Below are 24,460 nucleotides of genomic sequence, written 5' to 3' on the forward strand. Positions count from 1 at the left end.
TCAACAATACATATCACTAATTATTCCTATGCCAGTTTTCCATACACAGTGTTTTCTGTTTTTAATTTATAGCCTGTGAATTAAGTCCAGATTGCCCTCCAGGTTCCTTCCTTACACCATTCCTTCAAGCTGTCTACCTCTTTGTACAATATATCATCATGGTCAACCTTCTTATTGCTTTCTTTAAGTAAGTACCAAGAATATTTAATGGCAGTAAAAAAAATTTAAATGAGAATTTGTTGCTAGTATTTTAACATTATGAAGATCCAATCCAGAGCCCTTTAGTATAAGAAATCCAATAAATGAATGAATGAATAAATAAAGGCAAATTAGATAGAAAGCCAACTTTCTGACAAAGACCTAAAAACTGAGTGAACTAATCCCAGACCATGTATACATGGCACCTATTTAAGCCACTTGCAGTTGGAAATTGCCATCTGCATAGATTTACACTATTCATAGCATATAGCAGTCAGTGCCTCCGTACTGTGCAGCAAGCAACTAGTTCAGATTGAGGTCAGTAGATTTCACAAAGCAAAATTGAATTCAAAGGACCTCTGGTGTGGCCTTTCCCAACTTGTGGGTCAGGACCCAAAAGGGGTTCATGAAGCTTCTGAAAATTGGTTGCAGGCCAGTCTTCCCTAAGGGCCATTCCTGATGCATTATTCTTTCTTTCCTCATCCTCCTTGTCAGCATCTCACATTCTTGCCTCCCACTTCCCTTTGCAACAATGAAGGGAGAAAATCTGTTTAGCAACTAGTAACTTTATAATAGTAGCGGGAAGGAGGGGAAAATTGAATGCCATTTGTAAAGTCTTTACAAATATAATTACTGATATTTCATGAGAATTGTTGCCCATATTCTCTAGGAAGATTTGTAAAATTTGTTAATTAAGCACTATGCATTTAAGTTTGGTAAATGAAAAGAACTTTGTATATTTACTTGATAATCTTCTCCCTTTCTTCACCACTCATCTTATTCATCTTCATCCACAGTAATGTTTATTTTGATATGAAATCTATATCAAACAAGCTCTGGAAGTACAATCGTTATCGTTACATAATGATGTATCATGAAAAGCCATGGCTGCCTCCACCTTTCATCATTCTGAGCTATATTGGCCTTTTTCTGAAATACCTCTGCCACCGTCGACCACCAAATGAATTTGAACAAGAAGAGGGAGGTGTTGAACTGAGTAAGGAGAGTGTGGACTTTCCTGTATTTATTACACAAAGAAAGAGCTGAGCTTTCATGCTAGGGATTATTAGGAAAAGGTCTGAAAATATAACTGGTAGTATTATACATTGTGCTGCAGCCACATTTCAAATTCTAGTCTCCCACTGCAAAAGAGGCTATCATGGAGCTAGATATGGTGTATAAAAGAGCAATAAAAATGGTTAGCTATTTTCAGAGGGTAGCTGTGCTGGTCTGCAGTAGAACAGTAAGATCTGAGTCCAGTAGCATTTTGAAGACCAACAAGAGTTTCAAGGAGTAAACTTTGATGAATGAAGATTTGATTCTTGAAAGCTTATACCCAAAAATTCTGGTTGGTCTCTATTGCTATTGGGCTCTAATCTAGGTCAGGGGACTGGAGCATCTTCCATTTAAGAAGAAACTAGAGTTTGGCACTTTTCAGTGCAGAAGAATGACTAAAGGGAGACAGGACAGAGTTTTATAAAATTATGTATGGTGTGACGAATTGACAAAACATTGTATGCCTATTTTGTAATCCTAAAATTCAGGGCAGAATGCTGAAGTGCCCAGACAGTAGATTCAGAACACACAAAATACACAGTTAACTTTTTGAAATCATTTCTAAGGTAATGATTATCATTACCTTAGACATATTTAAAAGGGAAGTAGATGATTTCATGGAGGAATCCAAGAATATTCAGGCAGTGCATGACTGAATACCAATTATTGGTATGGAGGGGGAAGGGGTAGGAAACAATGAAGTCTTTATTCCTTGATTAGGGGTTTCATGGAGGTATCTCGTGGGCTATGGTGGGAAACGGTATTGAACTAGAGAGAGACCTTTGGTTTGATTCAGCAGGGCTTCAATTCTAATATTCTTACTTTCAGGGTCACTGAATCAAAATACTTGTTCTTGTGACACTTCAACTATACGCCCATACTAATCTTAAGGACAAAATTCTACCTGCTTAAAGCAGTGGATCAAACATGAATTCTTAAAGGGGTGGGGGAGGGTGGGCTGTGAGAAATAATCTGGAACTTCCATAGTTCCATAGCTGTTCCTATTTGAGCAACAGATAGCACCAGCAACAAATTTATATTTAAGTGAAAACATCTCTAAGACATTTTGGACATAAGACAGCACCACCCTGTGGAAACTGGCTGCAAATACACCATAGCAGGGAGGTTAATGATTACTATGGTTCAGAAATAGATGATCTGTTGGTTAAATTGAATCAATGTGCCCCACCCAGACCAAAAAAGCCCCCACAAAAAACAACAGAATAAATCCAGAACACAGGTAGACCAGATCCACAGTAGCACTGCCACCCTCCCCACACCCTCCCATTTACCTAGAAACCTGTTAAATGGAAGGGGAGCAGCTGGGAGCCTTAAAATACCAGGCTCAGATTTCCCCAGTTTTCCCAGATATGTTTGGTACCCAGTTACGAGTATTCCAAGAATCTAAAATATTGCTCTAGATAACCAAATATAACAAAAATATTTTTTGGATATATATTAGGACTGAAATATCCAAATGTACATTGTTAGATGGAAACGTGTGAATTGGTCTTATGTAAATGCCTTTCAGTTTGTAATGTTAATTATACACATCCCTGTACTCTTTATAAAAAGTCATGTTTTAGGTTCAAATTTACTAAACCCAGAAAACAGATCCATCACACGCCTTTATGTAAGAAATAACACATAGTATTTCTTGTGGTTAACAAACATTGTTATAATTATTCAGAGCTCTATCTGAGTGAAGAGGAATTAAAAAAACTTCATGATTTTGAAGAGGAGTGTGTGGAAAAATACCTCCACGAGAAGAACAAAAGTCTGCACTCTAGTGATTGTGAAAGGATCCGTGTAACAACTGAAAGGTGGGACATCTCTTCCTGTATCCATTTTACCTCAACTCATAGATCTAGTTTAAAACAAGTGTCAAATTATAGTCAGGTATCAAAAAAATAAAGGGGGAAAAGGTTCTTTTACCCAGGCTCTTGCTTAAGGGGTCGGTTTTCTAATCAGCATTTTTCTAGTCCACCACTGGCCTTATTGTTTTATCATGTTATTCTGAGTGAATTTTTAATAGCTTTCTTAATTTTAAATATTTTGTTCTAAATAAATAAATACATAAGCCCTCATTTACGTTTGTAACTTACGCTGTTATCACTGTACATATACTGTATAGGTTAACTGATTTCATAATTTATTTGTCATATTAATATATTTTTCCCTTCCTCTAAAAAATCATATATGGGATTTCTAGAATTCCAGGCCATTGCTATCCCTGCTGATATTCAGAGTTGGATTTAAATCAGGCTGCTTTCTGAATGATAAATATAAAAGTGACTAAAGTGTCAGCCATTTAAGCTAATAGTTAAGTTCTGAAAATCTGTTGAAAGGGTATAGGCTAATTTGCTATAATAAGTTTTCAAGTAGATGGAATTTTGATGGAAAAGTACTGGTATCTTTGGATCAAACATACATTACCTTTGCTAGTCTCTTTGGGTCAAACATACATTACCTTGGGTCAGATTCTCAATTACACACATTTCCCCCCTTTTCAAAACACACCATGTCACAGATCAGAGAAGCACTGTAGTTTCCAGGAAGGGGCAAAGCATGCTTTCCCCCTACCTTTGCAGGGAAAGCAGAGTAGAGTAGTATCCATTTTGCCTCCCTTGACTTTTATGCCTGTCTCTCCCTGCCCATGCAGGCAGGAGCTGCTCTATCAGCATTTCCAGCAGTCAGTAGGGCTCCTTTAAAAAAAAAAAACAGTTTCAATTATCTAAGCAGTGATAGAACAAACAAATGTCCTTTGTAAAAAAAATCTTAAACAGGTGGCAAACAACCACCTGAACCCAGAAGCATTATATTCAGGGGACTGGCAAAATGACAGTGTCCGGGCTCGGCCGCAGCGCCGGACTTGCCCCGCTGGGTCATGCATGGGCTGGCACTGTAGGAGATGGGAAGGCTGCAGAGGAGCCTCTTGCAGAGACCGTGGAGGCCTTAGAGGCCTTGTTCAAAGACAGGGGTAGGGAACCTGCGGCTCTCCAGATGTTCAGGAACTACAATTCCCATCAGCCCCTACCAGCATGGCCAATTGGCCCCTGTTCAAAGAGGAAGGCAAGGAAGAGAGGAGTTTTAGACCCAGCAGGATCCGCCCGCCCACAGCTGAGGCAGATGCAGATGCAGGAGATGGGCTGGGGAAGCAGCTGGGACGAGGGAGAGAAATGACAGGGCAGAAGGGATATAAGGAAGTGGGAAAGGGAGAGTTAGGAGCTGTTGCAGCAGCAGGGAATGTGGGTCGTGGTGTGGATATACAAGGGAAAGGGACAGCTCAATGGTGGGAAGTGGGAAGGAGGGAAGAGAACCCCCTGCCAGAACCTAGAGCACTGGTCCCCACCCTGTGCAGTAACAGGGTGGGAGTCTTTCACACAGGCTGGAAACACCTCTCCCTGTGAAGCAACAAGGGAGAGAGAGAGGGAGGGTGCGAACTCTCAAGTCAGCCAGGGGAAGGAAGGCAGAGAGACCTGCTAGGAGGAGGGTGGTGTGGGCAAGGGCTGCCACATACACCAGGTGCCTTGTGGACACAGTTGTTTCTTGGCCCCTTGGGCCAATTGGGAGAGTCACCGTCTGGGGAGACCAACCCCCAGGTTAGGGTAGGTGGGAAGGATATGCCGCCCAAAGGGCCCGGGCAAGGAGGGGGAATGCCACAGACAGCTAGGCTCAGGAGAAGCATAGGGCACCTCCTTTCATGTAAATGAGGAAACATGGGGAGATCCCACTGCAAAACACACAGCTGCACTGAAAACTACATGCACAAAAGACCAGTAAAAGATCTGCAATATTCGGTGATCCCTGAAAAGCAAATGCTATGAATGGCCTGACTATTGTAGACTAAATGCAGTATGGTATAGGAGGCAGTAGTAAATGCGTAGAATTGGGTAAAATTAGCCCTTCCACTTTACTAGCTGAGAGAAGGGGGAACATCTATCTTCAGAAGTTCCTTACATTAATTCATGGAATCCAATCCTGTATCTCCCGGTCCATTTATTTGTACTGACAAGCTGCACTAGTGGGAAGGTGATATAAACTAGTTCCATTGATATAATGAAGAATGTATATAAATACATATATGTTAATATATTTATGTATTGGTCTTTTCTCCTAGAGTTGAAGAGATGTTTAAGCAGCTGAAGGAGGTGCATGAGAAAGTATGTTACATCAAAGATGCTTTGCTTGCACTAGACAGTCATCTGGGACATTTACAAGACCTCTCTGCTTTAACTGTTGATACTCTGAAAGTAATTTCAGCTGTGGACACTCTGCAAGTTGAAGAGGCTTTTCTTGCTGATACAAAGCACCAAGACTATAGAAGGCTTCCCCATAGCTGGAGCAATGCCACATACTCAAAGGCTTTCAGCAGTCTGGAATGTATTAAAGATAAAAAATACCATTACTTCAGTGTGCCACCTTCCCTTCTGAGAAGCTTAGCCAAGAACCAGTGGCCATCAGAGAGTCATCATCACCTTATTGATGCAGTAGACTATGATGAGATAAAATCAATAGATAAGCATCAGGAACAGGAAACAGAAAATGACACACTAACCTCTGGGGTATCTTCAGAAATTAAATCAGCTCCCAGATGTGGAAAGTTTCTTTCAGTTCCTTCTGATCAGCAAGGAGGAGTTTGTTTCTCTGAAGATGCAAGCTTGAGTTTGTCATTTTCAAGTCCTCTGAATGAGCTCAGGGAAGACAAACAGAAAGCCAAACCCCACACCAAGTGCTGCAGCACTTCTGTTCACCTGAATGTACACAATGATGACGTTATAGAAAGAGAGCCCATTATCCATCAAAGGCAGCAACTGGATTCTCTTATTTTTGTGCCAGCCCAGGAAGGTGATGAAACCATAGCTGAACATTATTTCACTACCAAAATTCCTAGCATTGCCAGCAACATCTCTCTACCATCTTGCCACCAGAGTGAGGAACCAGGAGGAGGCTTTGTGAATTGGGGGTTTGCAGAAGAGGATGAAAACAATGGCTTTGGCAGCCCGTCAAGAGATTCATACTGCATGCAGTCTACCCTCAACAAAAATTGCAATGGTAGTTTGCAGCATTTGAAGATAAAGGCATCTAAAATATTCTCCTGCAGTTCTGACAGATCAGGATATGGTACTGATTGCTCACAGTCCTGTCTCCCATTCCAGTGCACTTCATTCTGGATCAGTGCACCAAACAGAAACTGGATTTCCTCCAGGGGAAATAGCTTTCAGTCCCACAAGGCTGAGAAGGTGGAGAAGACCAGGAAATTAAAAGGCAATAACACCTCTTGATCACTTTTCACAAAAAAAGCTCTAAACTTTTCACAGCTATAAGCATTCTTCATCAAGCGTAGTAATTGCCTGATATTTGTTGAGTGTTCCAGTTTTGCAGCTCTGTAATACTGTAGATCATTTATTCTTCTCCCCACAAAATTATACAATTTCTTTAAATTTAAACCATTTGCTTGATTAGTAACTATATATGCCTATATCAACATGTTAACAGGTGCTTTATTTTTCAACTAGTTCTTTACCTTATCAAATGAAAGATGTAATATTTTGCATATGTGCTTGTAATTAAAGATTGATTTGGTAATATGTGAAACTTACAATGCAAAAATGTTTTTTTACAAGACAAATTTTAAAATAATGCCCCGATTGCATGCGCCAAGGATGAAGTTACAGTAGTTGAAAGCCTTGATGTAAAAACTATTAATTCTATACGCTATTATATAATATAAACTTGTTGGAAATTTCTTTGAAATATGAATTTTATTTAATTTTTGCTTCTATACCCAGAACTATCAAAATCTGCTGAGCTTTGTAAATCAGTTTGGACAAAAGCAAAACTTAGGAACAAAGACAGGAAATCTTTGAAAAAGAAACAGAAAGCTCTTCAGGTGCCGGTAGGTTCAAGTACAATTAGATCCTCATGTGTTTTTGTTTTTTTTTTAAAAAAAAGAATTCTAGAGGTTAATGTGACAGATCATCTTAAAATAATTTTTCAGTGTTTTTGCCATGGCCAATTTCACTTAAATAGGAAATCACTCCTTTCTTAGTACCAAATCCTTCTTTTGTTTTAAATTGGTTGGCCTTATGCTGAATCAAAATCGAGTACTGTACTCAGTGAAGCTGCAAGAATTCAGATTCTGAAAATAATCTGAGAAAATATTCAGATTAAAGTGAAGAACTGGATATATTAATTGAGTTACGTATCATAGAGGGAAAACTAAATTTAGCACAGAGAGGATAGAATTAATCCTAAGTGTTTGTCCTGGAGAGTGAGGGGGTTTTCATTCATCCCAGGTCTCAGGATTTTCATACAGTATCAACTGTCTTGTAGAATTGGAAGCCAAATTTGTATTTGCACTTAAAATTTCAGTGAGTTAGCCATTAGATTGGCAATTTCCACTCCTTCCCACTGCAGTCTTCCCCTCACAATGTTCCTCAAGGTTCCCTGTTCTTCAGGAGCTGCATTTTGTGAATATCAGTAGACTGTAGTAGGAGAGAAAGGCAGGAAAGTTCTGCCCTGTCATGGGAAAATTTAGCGTGGATCCAACCCCATATGTGCAATTATTCTAATGTATGTTCAGATGTCTGACTTTTAAGTAAAAGTTTGATGTATAGATCCTGCAGGTTCTACTTTGGTTACACAACCCTAGCTGTTCCTATAGTTTTATATTGTTTACTGGACCCATGAATCATACAAGCCATTCCTCCAGAAGTGAAACTTTCTCTTTCCTTTTGTAATCTCTTTGATGCTGCTTTTAATGCTTCCATTTGCTGCTTCTTTGCTGCTTAGTGAATTAAAACTACTTACAGTACTCAGATTTCACTCTTATTAGCAATTTCGGACTTGATTTCTAATAAAAGCTAGTGTTATGTTTTGTTCTTGTTGTTGCTAAGGCTTGTTTCTTGTTTTGCAAACAATTATATGACCTTCCACTGTATATACTAGACAGTGATAATTAATTCCTTTTCAAGTTGTTGAAAGGATTACATCACCATTTCTGCTGACAGATTAATCTGCCTATCTTGCAGTGCTGATCACTATTTTTCTCCTATCTCATGGCAGGTGATAACAGTAGATGATTGTCCCCAGGGCACCCAAGCTAGTTCGGAACCATTTGACAATAAGTTCTTAAGAGAAAAACAAGAAAACAGGATGAACAGGCTAACCATGCCCAACTTCAATCAGCTAGGTATGTAACTATAAACAAGCAATGGCGTGCCAAATGGGGCAGTGGGAAACGGTGATTGTAAACACAGATCCCCTTTAACAGTACAAAGAACAGAAAGAGTTTGTAGTGAATTGTAATTACTCAGGAACTAGCAAATACAGCACTGATATTCTGCATTGACAGTGAAAGATAGGCCAGTGACAGGGAAGAAACTTTGGTCTAACTTGCAGATTCAAATGAACAGTGGCAGGTTATGGGTGACTTTCCAATTGTAAATTGACCAACAGACATATTTATAGAAACATTATTTTGACTGGGAGTATATTCCATTTGAAATGCGGTAATAAGCCTCATGTATAGGAAATTACAATACGTTTCTTCCCGCTCTTCTGAGTGATGCTTGATTTTTATTTTATTACAATATTTAGGGTGATTGGTTCTGAAGATATTTTTTCTACCGCATGAATTTGGAACAGCCCTGCTTAGAATGGATTACAAATTTTATTTGTTTTGGAGCAAAAGTCAATTTTCCTGTCATTTCATATGTGTTCTTGACGTGTTTGTTTACTTGGCTAGATTTGGATCATATCAGTTGCATGCATCAGAAAATGAAACACCAAGGAACTTCTAAACACACAGTGCAAATTTGTGACTATTTGAGGCAATCACAAGAGGTAATGCTTGAGAACATCTTGCAAGTCAGATCTGTACATTCTGTAAATTTGTAGCAGTCAATTGACTGTTTTGAATTTAACACTAATTTAACACAGCTGAACACTGCTGTGAAGAGACTTTTTCTTGAGAAGTGAGAAATTTCATTTTATGCAGAAACAGAAGATACTGGGGAAGAAATAAGTAATTAACCATTTAACCCTCAGAGAAGATTAATAAAAAGACATTAAACTATTGAATCATGAAATGGGAGTGTATATGAAGAAGATGGGTTACGAAACTGAGGTTTTATATGGTAATTCTCTAGGTCATTAAGAAAATTAAGTGACTTCTTACATTGAAGAACTTAGTATGATTCGAGAAAATTCTAACTTAGCTGCTCACTGCTCACTTATTCTTGGGAATGTGAGATAAAACATTTTGCATTTTGGGATTTACCGTATATACTTGTGTATAAGTCGACCCGCATATAAGTCGAGGCACTTAATTTTACCACAAAAAAATGGGAAAACTTATTGACTCGCATATAAGTCGAGGGTGGGAAATGCAGCAGCTACTGGTAAATTTCAAAAATAAAAATAGATACCAATAAAATTACATTAATTGAGGCATCAGTAGGTTAAATATTTTTAAATATTTATTTCAAAGAAAAACAGTAAACTAGCTCTGTAAGTGGAAAAGAGGGTCAACAGAAACAATATGGTCTCAACAATAACTTTAAAAGTACAAAAATCTTAGTTGAATCAGCAACCAAGCTAAAACACAAGAGTTAAAATCCTTCAAAACTGGATTTTTGGTCAGGGGAGAAATGTTTATGTTAGCAGTACCAACATTTCAGAGTATCTTTAGGAGACCCTCCTGATGATACCACCCAGGTTTGGTGAATTTTGGTTCAGGGGATCCAAAGTTATGGACCCTCAAAAGGGTATCCTTATCTACTATTAGTTTCCATTGGAAACAATGGGGGATGGGAGCACCCATTTTGGGGATCCATAACTTTGGATTCCCTGAGCAAAACATCACTAAACCGGGCTGGTATCAGCAAGAGATTATCCTGATGATACCACCCAGGTTTAGTGAAGTTTGGTTCAAGGGGTCCAAAGTTATGGACCCTCAAAATGTAGCCCCGTCTACTATTAACTCCCATTAGAAACAATGGGGGATGGGGGAACCTCCTTTGGAGGTCCATAACTTTGGACCCCCTGAACCAAACTTTACCAAACTTGGCTGGTATCATCAGGAGAGTCTCTTGAACAATCCCTGAAATTTTAGTGCTGCTAGCCTAAAAATTGCACCCCTTAGTGGCCGACAAAGTAAAAACCCTAAAATATTTTTTAAAATACACTTCACTTGCCTATAAGTCGAGGGGGGCTTTTTCAGCACAAAAAATGTGCTGAAAAATTCGACTTATATGCGAGTATATATGGTATCATTTATGCTGATCTATCCAAAATGGGATTCAAATCAGGAAAGTACAAGTTGAGTAAGTTTCTGAACCAACATTTGATCCAGATTTAGAATATCAATTTGAGGGTGTTTGGTGGTAGTAGTTGTGAACTAAATCTGGTTAACCCATGCACCTTCATTCGTGTGCCACAGATAACTGGACTGGTGTTGGTTTCTAATTGGGATTATTCACATATAATGGGCATTAGTGCAACAGGCAGCCCCATCCAAGGCTCAGTTTTCCAAGGCAAGCTTATTATATTATATTGCTTAGCACAGATGAAAAAGGATCCGATTAAAAGAATAAACAATCCACTTGCAGTAAGACCACTCCCAAATATTGATGAACTAGCATGGTTGGATGGACTTGTATAATGTACATAAACCATTAACAAGGTACAACTATTTGAGGTAGTGAGCTAGCCACTCCTGGTCCCTATTGAGTTTAAGAGTGACTATATCAAGTCAGCATGTAAATTCCAGCAAAGCAGTTTTTCATTGAAGTTTCCCTTGGAAACACTTCTGGAGTTATTCTTCTGAAGATATATTCTTTGGTTAATAAGGTATAAATTATAACAGCAATAGTATTTGCATTTGTAGACCATGGCTCTGTGGTATCTGACCCAGTTCCTCAGAGCCTGGATGAAGATGGAGATGTTCCACCAGGCACATGGTAGACAATTTTGGCAGATCCATTACATTCACTGGGCAGAGCCCCCCCCCCCCCCATGCTCCTCCCAGTTCCCTTCCCCACTTGCCAGTGTGGTGTAATGATTAAGAGCAAGCGGACCTTAATCTGGAGAACCTGGTTTGATTCCCCACTCTTCCACATGAGCGGTGGAGTCTTATCTGATGAACCAAATTTATTTCTCTACTCCTGCATATTCCTGCTGGGTGACCTTGGGCTAGTCACAGTTCTTTGGAACTCCCTCAACCCCTTCTACCTCAGGTGTCTGTTGTGGGGAGAGGAAGGGAAAGGAGTTTATAAGCTCCTTTGAGTCTCCTTACAGGAGAGAAAATGGGGTATAAATCCAAACCCTTCTTCTGCTTTGTAGGAAGTCTGTTAGGGTCTGTTGAAAGTTTAGGGCACCATCTTTATTATTTGCATTGTTGAATCTATTTTAACTGTTTCTGTTTTCAAATGTGTATTTGACATGTTCCTACTCACCCCAAGCCCTGCTGTAACTGGAAACAGGGGTAGAATATAATTCTAAAACATAAATAAATATAAATATATTTTACTTCTTTTTAGGATTTAAATAGCAGTACGATTTGGACTTGCAGGAGAAATAACTTGAACAAGAATCCATCGTAAGTACTCCTGTTTACATTATGTGTTTACAAATTCTGCCTTATATGAAACAAGTGGGGGAACAATAAGGGCTTGCATGGAGACTCTCACCCCCCCCCCCCACTTGTCCCATGCCCCTCATTTCCCTTCGCCATCTCTGGTTCTCTTCTTTCCCTCCCTTCAGCTCCCATATTTTCTCCTTTTTCCCTGCTTTTTTCCCCTCTCTCCACCTACTATTCTCATTTTCCCCATCCATCACTGTCCTTCCAGTTGTTCCTTCCCTCTGCCTTTCAGTTTCTTCCTTCTCTCCCTCCACACCCTATTTTAATTCCCTTTTTCTTTTCTCCCTCCACTCCAACTTTGCTGCCTCTGTTCTATGCAGCAGTAGCAGCTTTGTATATAATCTTGTATACAGGTAACAATATAAAATTTAGAAGTATATTCTTACCAATGTTACCCATGCCAAAGGACTCTAGCACTCACGTACAGGATGGATGAAGGTATACTTTCTCAGTTTTTTTTTACTGACTTCACAGCTGACTTACAGTCTGTAGCATTTTCAGGGCAAGAGACGTTTGGAAGTGATTTGCCGTTGCCTGCCTGCCATTGCCTGCCTCTGCGTCACAACCCTGGTATTGCTTAAAGGTCTCCCATCCAAATACTTGCCAGAATTAAGGTTGAGAGTGTGAGACTGGCCCAAGGTCACCTAGTAAACTTTCATGGTGTGAGTAGTGGAGGTTAACCTGGGTTTCCCAGTCTGTCTGACACTTAACCACTACACCATCCTTGCTCTCTGGCTTTCTCAATAGTTATCCACATATGCACCCCTGAGTCTGGTGTGGTTGCACTCACTACCTTGTTGCACTCAAATATGCCTGTATTTGGGTTACTGAAAGATAACGAGAAGAACGGCACAGATGAAAAGCTTTGAGAAACATACTTTCCCCCCCATACATGTTAACATATGCTTAGCTCAGTATCACTGCCACCCATACCTTTTAATTATTCATACATTTGTGCAACAAAAAGGAAATCCTTCATGCGTCCCTTGCAATCTCTCACACTCAAACTATTATATTCTTTTATAGTTAATTTTTTTATTTTCAATTTCCACAGGTTGACTACAGATGAAACAGACAGTAAGATTTTGTTTTTTTATTATGTGTAAAGTTTGCTTGCACAATTACAGAATATGAGGGCTGAGCTCATTCTCTAATAGACTATTAAGTTTAGTTGACAGTTTTTCATGCATTATAGCACGTGTCACCTAACTGACATAATCCTTAATACATATCTAAAAGGATCTATTAGTACAAAGTGACATTCTAAACAGATAATTCCAAGATGGGCTTTATCTTTTCTTCAAATGGTGTTTCTTGACACACCATCTTCAGAAGAGTCTCAAGGGAAAAATAAGGCAATGTTTTACTAGATATTTAATGTGAATATTTGCAACTTATTAATACCAGTTGCTCTCCTTTTGTTATAAGTCTGTTTATAAGAAACCAACATCTTTACTTTACTTTACTTTACTTTACTTTAAAAAAGTAAATCAGTTTTTGTTTTAAATGCCTTAAAATGGATAATGCACTCTTTAACTTAAAGAACAAATTTGAAGACACAGTCATATGTTGTCCTTGGAAGGCTACTCCATCTACACATCTATGACGTCCTCTTTGCTGATTTTCTTCCTTGTATTACAGTCCTTCCATCTATCCAAAGATTCATATGCTGAATCTATGGTCATTCTTACCTCTCCATATGTTCTTTAGCATTTCATTCCGTGTCTTTAGTCTCCTCATTTCCCCCCCAACAATATCTTGCACAACTCTTCTTGCTCCTTCCACCCTTCCAATTTTTGTAAGCTTGATTTCTTTGCTTCTTGCCCCCCGCTGCCCTGAACACCTGGCACCCGGGCCAAGAGCCCCCTTCACCCCCTCACTATTCTGCTGTTCTTGACTCTGCATCTTCTTCTATTTCTTGTATCTGGCGTAGCACCTTCCTCTGTATTCATGAAGTCCTGAACTTCTGAGTTCTTCTTTGATACTAAAAGCAAAGCCTTTGCTGATCTAGCCCGCTTTCTAGCTTCACTTTCTTTCTAGAGTTGCCATCAGACTTCCCTAGAAGACTTCTCTCCAGGCAAACATCCAGAGTTGTTGTAAGCAAAACTAATTTTGTATTGTTGAAGGCTTTCACAGCCAGATTCAACTGGTTGTGGTGGGTTTTCTGGGCTGTATGGCCATGGTCTGATGGATCTTGTTCCTAACATTTCGCCAGCCACAGATGTAGGCGAAACGTTAGGAACAAGATCTACCAGACCACGGCCACACAGCCCAGAAAACCCACCACAACAAAACAAATTTTCTTAATTGGCAAATTTTCTCTGGGAAGTATTGAACATCCCTACATTTCCTGCTTTTCTACTACTATCTCACACTTTCCGATCTCTATCCACTTCTAAAGTCACATTCTCTATGCTTTTACTCAACCCTTTACCAGGATTTGTCAGTTTTTACCCAGCACACCTTTTAGTGTGGAATGCATGATAAGTAGTAATAACAGCAGTAATTCCAGCTTCTATTTAATTTATGCGGTCCACTGTGTGTAAGGATTTGTGTCCCAAACATATAGGAAAAGAAGTGTGTTTCATGTTAATGAAATGAAGCATTATTTCTTTCTATCATGTCATTTTAGTTGTGATAGTCTAGTTTGGGGGAAAGTCTAGGTTTTAATTTGTGAAGTAGAATGTTGCTAATAACTTTTGCATATAAGGAAGAGAATACTTTTATTTATTTAAAATGTATGGGTCCTGCTCTTCCCTGGTCAGACTATGATTTCTGATTCTGGTCTGCCAGCCCATCATAAATCATGGTTTGTCTGTTGAAACATGTGTAGTTACGCTTCCTCCAATAACAGCACAACTTGTTTTATACAACTTAGAATTTGGTCCATAAAGTAAATGTCTGTTGAAATTAGTTTTGCCTCCAAGTTATCAGTTTAGATTTTACAGCATTTTAGATGTCACGGGTTAATGAACCAGTATGACTGTTATGTTAGTGCCATAATGTTGTTAATGGGATGCATAATGACTGGGGACAGAGTTTAAAAAATCATGCCTTTGAGATCTTCGTGAAGTATAGTGGGCAGTAATATGTATTTTGTTGTTGTTATTGTTGTTATCCCTGAAGTGCAGTTCTGTAACTGTTGGGGATACTGAGTATCCTTGAGTTTAATATTTTCTGTCATTTTCTGGTCCCCAGTGTAATTATGTGTTGTTTTATTGATAATTTACACAGGCTACATTTGTACTTTACAACACAGTAAAAATAATTCCTCTCCCTAGAATACTAAGCCAGTCACTTAGTTTCATGACAGTCTATAATGCGTAGTGCTCGTAACAGTCCATTTATCTTTGTGTCTCCTATTTAAAATAATAATCCTTTAAAAATAAATTTCAGAAATCTCATCCTTCTTAAAAGCCCCTCAAGATCTGCACCATTATTACTCAGGTAAGCGACAAAAGTCTGAATGGTAGCTGCATTGCATTAGTTGATAAGCACGTTAATTCTGTTCTTCTGTCATTTCTGAAGTAGCTCACTATCAAGACCAGCATATTAAAATGATACCCAAACACAGGAACCAGGCAAGATTAAGTAAATTTATTATTTTAGCACTTGCTTTTCTATGTCAAATAATTGTTGGGAAAATGTAAGGGGAAAATAAATACTGGCAGGGAATAGATGACAGAGGTACGGCCAAAGACATCACTGGGAACTGATTATTCCTGAAAAACCAAAAACAACAGTTTGTTTACAGTCTTCATTCCTTGCTTGTGATGACAATCTTTATTGCATACTCATACAGTACCCATCATGTGCCAGAGTTATAATTAATAAGGATGAACAAGGTGTTTCATGTCATGTGGGCCTAGGGATGTTCCCAAAATTTTCCTTTATCCAAACTTCTCCCTGGATTTTGAAGTTCTGAATGTACCAATGGAAACCAGTGGGAAACCAATGCATTAGGAAAACCCGATATATCTATTTTTGATTTGCCAATTTCTGCACAGTTTTCCATAGCATCAACTCCTTCTGTTGATACATGTTTTCTCCGTCTTTGTTACCAATGTGTACCAATGTTGTTAAAGATTGCTTTCTTGCATTGTTTTGAATAATTATAAAGGTGGTTGTATCAAGTTGTTTTTCCACAGTGTTTTACAAATACATAGTAGTGCAACTGCACATTAGCAAAACTAAACAAAAATAATCTTTGTGAAACTGTATTATGATCCCATCAAACTTGTTTTGCCAATACACACGTACAAGTTTATACAGAGGGAAAAAAAATACAAAGAAACTGAAGTAATGGAACGTTACAGCAATCAGTTCATACCACAGCTTTTATGTAGTCACAAAGCTATCCAGTTCAGTACTTGAGTGGGGGAGTAAACAGTGGGGATGAAATGACACCATCCCGTGTTTGACTCATAGATAAGATCAGAAGTGGACTAGCCATTAAGTTCATTGGGAAGAGTCTTGGTGGGATGATCGCCTGGGGGGCTGCCTCCCATTGGAGCCACCTGAACCAGGGCCACACCAACCCAAAAAGAGGGACAGGCACAAGCTGAAGATGTGAGGAAGCAGGGAAGGGTTCTGGGGATCCAAAGGGAAGTTGATCTGACTTTCCTCTTGAAACCCCAACAATTTAGCACAGGGTGTTTCTTATCAAACTTCAGGTTCACAAATAGAAAAATAAGGCAGAGACTCAGTTCAAGACAGCAAAGCTGCAGCTTTATAAAATACAATGCATTGCAAATCAGTTCACCAAGATATACTCACATGCCCCAGGGAATAAAACTGACTATTCTGGGGAAATCCAGCAAAAGGGAGTTCTACCTTATATTTCTTATCCTGGGAACTTGAATGAACGTCACTGCTCTAAGGGCAGTCCTAGGGACTTGTGGCTCTCATCTTCCATCATTTAATTTACGTAGCACCATTGCTGCCTGAAAACAGTGCTGAAATCCTGAAATCCAGACTCTTGTGCCCTATTTTTCTCTTCTTCTCCCCTGCCAGGGGGTGTCCTTCCCTGGACTGAGCCCCTTTAACCAATTGGTAAATGTAGATTTTTTTAAACAAAAGGAAGTATTGTGGCATCTTCAAGGCTAGTAGATATATTGCAGCAAAAGCTTTTGTGGACTACGGCCTACTTCATCAGATATGTGAACTGTATCTTCAGTTGGCAGATATAAACAGTCAATTGATTATGTATCATGCATCCGGTGAAATGGGCTCTAGTCAATAGAAGTTTATGCCATAAAACAACTTAGTTTTTCAGGTGTCACAAGATCTTTTTGTTTTTGCTGTAACAGGGTTATCGCTGTAGAGTCTTTCAGTTATATTTTAAGCTACTCAGTGGAATATGTACCAGGAGAGGGATTGCTGTTTCTCAGCAGGGAAGATAATACAGAACAGAACAGAAACAACAGTGGAAAAAGAAGGGCTCCTGATTTCCTCTGCACCAACTGTAAAAAATTACCACTTGATCCTTAGTTCCAATAGTGAAATTATAGTTCACTTAATTCTTACTTATTACTAGTTAAGTGGAATTTGCACTTTTCTCTGTTATATCCATTTTCTTATTATACTAATCCTCAAAATTACAAACCATCAGTTCATTTTTTTATGTTTGCATTTTTTTCTGCCTGCAAAAAGTCTATCGGGTTTCCAGTTATTAATAAACCTAGATAAATTCTTTTCTTTGATCAAAGCTTAGCCATCTCAGTCAATTCCAGTATCTCTCAAACCATCCTTCTATTGTGGGTATACATAAAGTTTCCAATTTTTGGACATATAATATTCTTGTTGGTGTTATATATAAAAACAGAATTCTGTAGTTTAAAAAAAAACTGTCCATAAGATTCAAAAGGTAATCTTCTGGTTTTATTTGTATATTTGTCTTTAAAATCTTCTGGATTATTGAATGTATTTGTATGCCCTTTCTTAGTTTTATTACACCATAAATGGCAAAGAGATCCTTCATGATGTTCACATTTCCAGCATATGTTCAGAACTTTTATATACATTTTTGCCAATGTATCCTGTGGCAAATACCAACAATACATTATTTTATAGACTTTCTCTTTGAGATTGGAACATATCCACATATTCTCCCACTGAGCCAATTGTATATTATATAGGAAGGTACTGGCCCAGTTCATCATACAGTCTTTTACTCATTTTTCCTCTTTTTCAATTTTCAACAAAAGCGTATACATTTTAGCAATAACATGATCATCAATCATGCATAGTTCTACTTCAGATTCAGATTTAGAATATTCAAAGCCACAGATTGTTTATATGCTTTGAATCTTTCTAATAGTTGTGCATAGAGAAACCAATGACCAGTATGCCCTTCAATGGACAGCTCAATCCAGAGGGCTTTCGGCAACATGGGGAGAAATAAATTTTTTAACAACCCTGTAATCGGAAAACCCTCCATAGGACTCAATGCACTTATGTCACAAGAAAGGGTGGTGCAAGTCCAAGCCCTGGGCCATGGTGTAACTTCCTCCCAATTGTCCACAAACAGATCTATGTGTCTCCCTTTCAAACAGTCCCCTACTAAACTCACCCACAAAACACGTGCTAGCCTTGCCTGTTTAGCTAAGCTGCTGTCTGCTGAGCTTCATGGACTGAGATCTAGTGGTTAAAGTCCCTGCCCCCAATAAAGTCTCTAACTCACCTTCTACTCTTTACCCAAAGATTGGCCCTTACTGATAAAAATTGCATGTGCCACTAGGTGTGCATTGCTACCTCTCAAAGAAAGCTCAAAAGAGCTGGCTGGCAGTTAAATAGAGCTGTGACTCACCAGAAGTCCCACCTCTCAGAAGCTTGAGGCAAGCCAATGCCACCCCCCCAACCCCCCTACAAACAAACAAAAGCCCTTCCAGGCCCTCAAAATAAAAATCAATCACCCTCAAAACACACATAGTTAAAGATAAAGTTTTAAGGCTAGGCCCCCCCCCCCCCAAAACATAGATCATCTTTTGCTCTGGGTTCAGCTGCCTTCTGCTTCCTCTCAGAGATTACAACGCATGCCACTATCTTTCAGTGAGTGCTCAAAATTGAATCTCTACAATCAAAATTTATATGTGCATTTAATGTGCATTCCAAGCATTTAAATTGTATTTTAGATTCTAATTTATATTTAGAGTCTGGTTCCATCTCCTTGTTAATATGGAAAGTGTGATGAAATTCAGATTTTTCCTACTAGTCTAGGATTTTCTTCCTGATCTTTAAAATGGGCTGACCTTGATCCATCTGTCTCTTCTTGGATAAAGATAGTAGACAAAAGATTTCAAGCTTACAGATTCCCTATCCCAGTTTCCCTCAGACTTTAGTTATGAGTAAGTTACTTACAGTTTTAGAACAAAGGAACCAACTTGAATTATGTAGTGATGCCAAAAGGAAATGTGCACCCTCTTTCTGGGGACTGAGCACCCCATATACTCCAGTGCTCCAGTTTATTTAACATTCTTAACTAGTTCAGCCTTTCAACAAATTATTTGACAGATTCTCAGATAGTCCAATTGAACAGAGAATCTGCCCTGTGTGGTAAGGCAAAGACAGAAACACCCATTTTTATTCAGCTGTGATTTATATTCTTTTATTACTCAACTGATTTCACACTTGTTTATCAGTTAATATATTTGCTTTCCTGTAAAGATAAGGCTGTTTCTCTATCCATAACTCATTATTAAATGGCTGCCTTGAAGATGTGTCCAAAGCTATAATCAGCTTACACTAAACGTCCATTTGCATATAGGTTCTCATTTTGCACTGGAACTGGAGTTGGATACTTAATTTCCCCCCCTTGAATGTCCTTAATTTTCTGGAGGGAACGCCCCCCTCTCCATCTCTACTACTATTTTCATTTAAATAAACCCTGTATCTCTACTCTTTTGTGCTGATTACTTAAACAGGGTGCTGGCTATGTGTATCCTGTGCATAGCATTTGGACACCTTTGCACAGATTCTTCCTTTGTGGAATAGGGCAGGCAACTTGTAGCCAGTTAATATGGATAGATGGGGAAGCTGATATTTGGAAAGCCTGTAGGTATTACTGTAATGAAGTCTATCAGGTGCAGCAATTAAGCACATTAGTAACACAGTTTTATAATATATAAGAACATAAGAACAAGCCAGCTGGATCAGACCAAAGTCCATCTACTCCAGCTCTCTGCTACTCGCAGTGGCCCACCAGGTGCCTTTGGGAGCTCACAAGTAGGATGTGAACGCAATGGCCTTCTGCGGCTGTTGCTTTCGATCACCTGGTCTGTTGCAATCTCAGATCAAAGAGGATCAAGATTGGTAGCCATAAATCGACTTCTCCTCCATAAATCTGTCCAAGCCCCTTTTAAAGCTATCCAGGTTAGTGGCCATCACCACCTCCTGTGGCAGCATATTCCAAACACCAATCACACGTTGCGTGAAGAAGTGTTTCCTTTTATTAGTCCTAATTCTTCCCCCCAGCATTTTCAATGAATGCCCCCTGGTTCTAGTATTGTGAGGGAAAAGTATATTTAAGAGAAAAGTATTAGTAAATATGCTAAGTATGGATGATCTTTCTCTCTCTCTCATTCTCTCTCTCTCACTCTGCAGCTGTCGAAAGGAACAATTTAATGAGATTAGCTCAAACAATACCTTTTACACCAGTGCAGCTCTTTGGTGAGTATATTTCCATGATAATTAATGAGGACTAAAATGCTTGAAAAGATTCTGTCTTAGAGCCAAATGAGAGCCAAACTAGAGATCTAATTTGAGAGCCAAACTAGATATCAGACAGCCACTGGTCTGACCAAGGCCCAGTGACACCATTTTGGAGAAGAATTTGGCCATTTAAAAGAGAAAGGGTGTGATCAGTGGGCTCAGCTGGACTTGACAGTCTTGTATCCTTTCCATGTGCCTTTTTGTAGTGTTAAAAGAAGCCACACACCCACCCACAATTTGAAAAGGTGCCCGGGGTTGGGGGATGGGACAAGATAATTTTCTCCAACTGCGCCATGGGCCAGATTATGAACTGACTCTCTTTAAATTTCCAAATTCTTCTCAAAATGTCATGGGTGGGATGCGTGACCATTATAATGTTTAATCTGGCCCTGAGGGCAAGTTGCAGTAAGAGAGCCAATTATTTGACAGCTTGTTTCTGCCTGTTGAAGATGAACAGGAAACTTCTTACTGCATCCCAGTATTATGGGCACAAGATATTTTGGGAGGGTGGAGAGGAGAATAGAAGTCTACTTTCAAATGCTCAGTACTGTTAGCAGAGAGTTTGTTTCTATTCATTCTCCCCCTCCCCCCTTTTCTTCAGTGCAAGACTGGGAGTGCTAAACTTGGTAGGGTATCAGAAGCTGCCTCACAGTTGATCTCTGAGATCTCAGGCTGGACATCAGAAAGCAACTCCCAACTTAGCCACAGGCCAGCTGAGCGTGAGCTTCTGAACAACCAGAGCAGCTCCTGGTCTGATTGTGTCAAACATACAATGTTTGACCACTGAACACCTTTACAGTGAGATTTGCAGCATCCCCAGGGGGAACTCTTTACTGTTTTTAAGAGGTGTAATAATTAGTTATCTGCAGGAAATTTTAGCGTTTAAGTCCAAATTATATTTTTACCTCTTCAGTTGTGTAGCAGTAGGTATCTGCATGTGATAAATTGCTTTAAGAATACAGAACATACAACACATGATGCACATGTAGTCCAACACAGTTTTCTAAAATCTATCCAATTACCTTTGCTTTAGCTGGTGAAGAAGTGACAGTCTATAGATTAGAAGAGAGTTCACCTTTGAACCTTGATAAAAGCATATCATCATGGTCACAGTGTGGCAGAGCTGCTATGATTCAAGTTTTGTCTCGGGAGAAAATGGATGGAGGTCTGAGGAGGGCTATGAAGGTTGTCTGCACCTGGTCTGAGAATGATGCACTAAAGTTGGGCCAGGTCTTCATTGTGAAGTCTTTCCTTCCTGTGGTTGTTCAGACTTGGCAAAAGATCTTCAAGGAGGATACAGTACTTCATCTTTGCCTCAGAGTGAGTATAAATTGATATGCATAAAACCTGGTTCCTAAAATGATTTAGGGAAACATAAGCAGGAAATGGGAGATAGCTGTAAAAATTATACTTGCCCATCCATTCTACTATGCCACAAAACTGTATGAAAATACATGGTGAAACAAACTAAACTGAGATGGGACCAGATATACAACCATAAATATATTTAAGGAGAGGGTCCAGACTTGATACACGGGAAATCCCTAGGAAGTTAGTATATACTGGATATCAGACAGCTCTAAGATATGTGAAGTTGCAGTCCTATGCATGCCAACTTGGAAATAAGCTTCAGTGCAGCCTTTTTTGTCAACAAGTCACTTCTGCCTTGGTGACCTCTGGGAGTTTTCAAGGCAAGAGATTTTCAGAGGTGGTTTATCATTGCCTGCCTGTGCTTATGTTGCTGGTATTCCTTGGAGGGTTCCCATCTAAATACTCACCAGCCAAATACTTGCTAGTTTGACCCTGCTTAGCTTTTGAGATCTGAAGAAATCAGGCTAGCCTGGGCTATCCAGGCCAGTGGGACTTACTTCAGAGTAAATCTGCATCAAGTTAGGCTGCCTGTACCTATAGTAAAGGTAACGTCTAATTAAAAGATTACTTGTCTTCGATAGTAAGAGGTGAAAAGCCATGAGAATTAGCTCTCTCCATCTATGTATAGACTTTTTTCATATCTTACAAATAAACACTTATAAATGATAAATGACCAATGATTTCCTCCTTATCAATCCATAACATCATGATCAGGAACATGATTCAGAAACAGGAATTTCTAACACATGTTACACCACAATTACAAATTCACCAGGGGGCATTAAGCAAGCCGCATATAGTGTAAAAGCCACCAGTATAATATAGAGAGTTCTGAATACTAGCTTTTAGAAAAGCATAGTATAAATTACTAATAATTTTTACTATTATTAGGAAATACAGCAGCAAAGAGCAGCTCAGAAGTTGATACATACTTTCAACCAAGTGAAGCCTCATACCATTCCATATACTCCAAGGTAAGACAGATGCTTGTAATGAATTATGTGAGAAAAACTAAAACCATTCATTACTATTATGAGGTATCCCCAGTTATGTCCATGATGAACTGTAGTACTGTGCGTACATAATCCCAGTACAGAGCACAGGCAGCTAGACAAATAGATATCTACTAGCAGTAATACGCTCTAGATGATCAGGGCTTGTTTCAGCAATTACCAATATATAATCAATATGGTGTAGTTTCAGTTTAATGCTGAATGGAATTCAAATGATGTTTGAAGAAGCGATAAGTGAAGCAAAGAAGTGAAGCGATAAGTAAATTCCACCATCCTTCTGTAATCTTTCGTGTCTCTGACTTGATTGGGGGGGCGGGGGGGAGAGCTGAGGCTGAAAAGAGTTAAAAGCAGCTTCTCCTGGTACTCGAGCCTGCCTCTCACGCCAGCTTGTTCCTGTTGTCCTCACCTACTGGTGGGATAGTCACTTCTGTGCTGGCTGTTGAGTTTCCTTCAGAAGCCCATGGAGAAGTTGGGTGGGTGGAGCTGAAAATTTCTGGATACTTCCCTGAATCCCTGCAGTCAGACTGAGGTGGCCATGAGGCTACCGTTGGTCTTACCATTGCTGGGCTGCAACACAGCATTGGTTTCTTTTGTGCTCTCTCTTCCCTCTGCGCAATGGGATATGTGCTACCTGTCAGTGGGGAGCCAAGTGTGGGGTGGTTGCTCTGGGGGAAGACAGTTCAGCCAGTTTTCCTAGCAAGATCCCAGGAGTTTCTGACATTCTCATTGCTCAGATTGCTGCTCCCTCTTTCACAGCACAGACTAAACAGAGCTAAAAATAAAATGGGCTCTAGGTGGGGCAGGAGGGCGGGGGAATAAAATGCCAGGGCTGGTGGGGCAGCGGGCAGCAAGATGCCCCTGCCCTGGCGGGCACCAGTTTACTGCTTGCTGTTTGGGGCAGGGGGAGGTCAGGCAGGATAATAGAAGAGGTGGGGAGAGGTTAGGCAAGGGAATGGGAGACTGGTGGCAGGGGCTGGGAAGGCTGTGGGCAGCAAGTTGCTGCTGCCCTGGCAGGCCCAGCTTGGTGTATGGAGTGGGTAGAGGGGGCAGGAGCCTGACCGTTAATGCGCCAAACTGAGTCCTGCTCAGTAATTGACTAGGAGTGAGTCGTTGTGACATTAGGCAATTATATGTTTAGATTTATTCTAGTTGTCTACATATCATCAGAACAGAAATTACAACCATCTCAGAAATTAAATATTTGGTATGATTAGACATTTCCCTAGATTTTCTTCATTAGTAATAGATATCAACAAGTGGGAACCTGTAAGTAATTTGCTGGAAAACTCCTGTGCCCTCATCCTACCTTCAACACTGGCAGCTTGGTGTTGGGAAGGCAGAGACGATGTCTCCACTATCCACTACCTGTTGCTTTGCCAACTTGGAGTGGGGCAAGGATCAGCAATGATTGCCACACCCCCATTAATAAAATGCTGGATCCAACCCCCTGTGAATTCTCCATTTCTTG

General features: G+C 39.6%; 1 protein-coding gene across 1 annotated transcript in view; it reads left to right on the forward strand.

Annotated features, from left to right (window-relative positions):
* TRPM6 (transient receptor potential cation channel subfamily M member 6) overlaps nucleotides 1-24,460 on the forward strand; it is a 97,977-nt gene that overhangs the window by 53,172 nt on the left and 20,345 nt on the right. The window contains exons 23-35 of the mRNA XM_048504184.1: nucleotides 86-187; nucleotides 996-1,195; nucleotides 2,945-3,077; nucleotides 5,375-6,522; nucleotides 7,047-7,153; nucleotides 8,323-8,449; nucleotides 9,005-9,102; nucleotides 11,799-11,857; nucleotides 12,954-12,976; nucleotides 15,296-15,346; nucleotides 20,501-20,566; nucleotides 21,642-21,928; nucleotides 22,871-22,953. Of these exons, the coding sequence (XP_048360141.1) occupies nucleotides 86-187; nucleotides 996-1,195; nucleotides 2,945-3,077; nucleotides 5,375-6,522; nucleotides 7,047-7,153; nucleotides 8,323-8,449; nucleotides 9,005-9,102; nucleotides 11,799-11,857; nucleotides 12,954-12,976; nucleotides 15,296-15,346; nucleotides 20,501-20,566; nucleotides 21,642-21,928; nucleotides 22,871-22,953 (2,484 nt within the window). The remainder of the gene's footprint in view (nucleotides 1-85; nucleotides 188-995; nucleotides 1,196-2,944; nucleotides 3,078-5,374; nucleotides 6,523-7,046; nucleotides 7,154-8,322; nucleotides 8,450-9,004; nucleotides 9,103-11,798; nucleotides 11,858-12,953; nucleotides 12,977-15,295; nucleotides 15,347-20,500; nucleotides 20,567-21,641; nucleotides 21,929-22,870; nucleotides 22,954-24,460) is intronic.

Source organism: Sphaerodactylus townsendi, linkage group LG07, assembly GCF_021028975.2.
Source record: "Sphaerodactylus townsendi isolate TG3544 linkage group LG07, MPM_Stown_v2.3, whole genome shotgun sequence".
In the NCBI taxonomy this organism is placed as follows: Eukaryota; Metazoa; Chordata; class Lepidosauria; order Squamata; family Sphaerodactylidae; genus Sphaerodactylus; species Sphaerodactylus townsendi.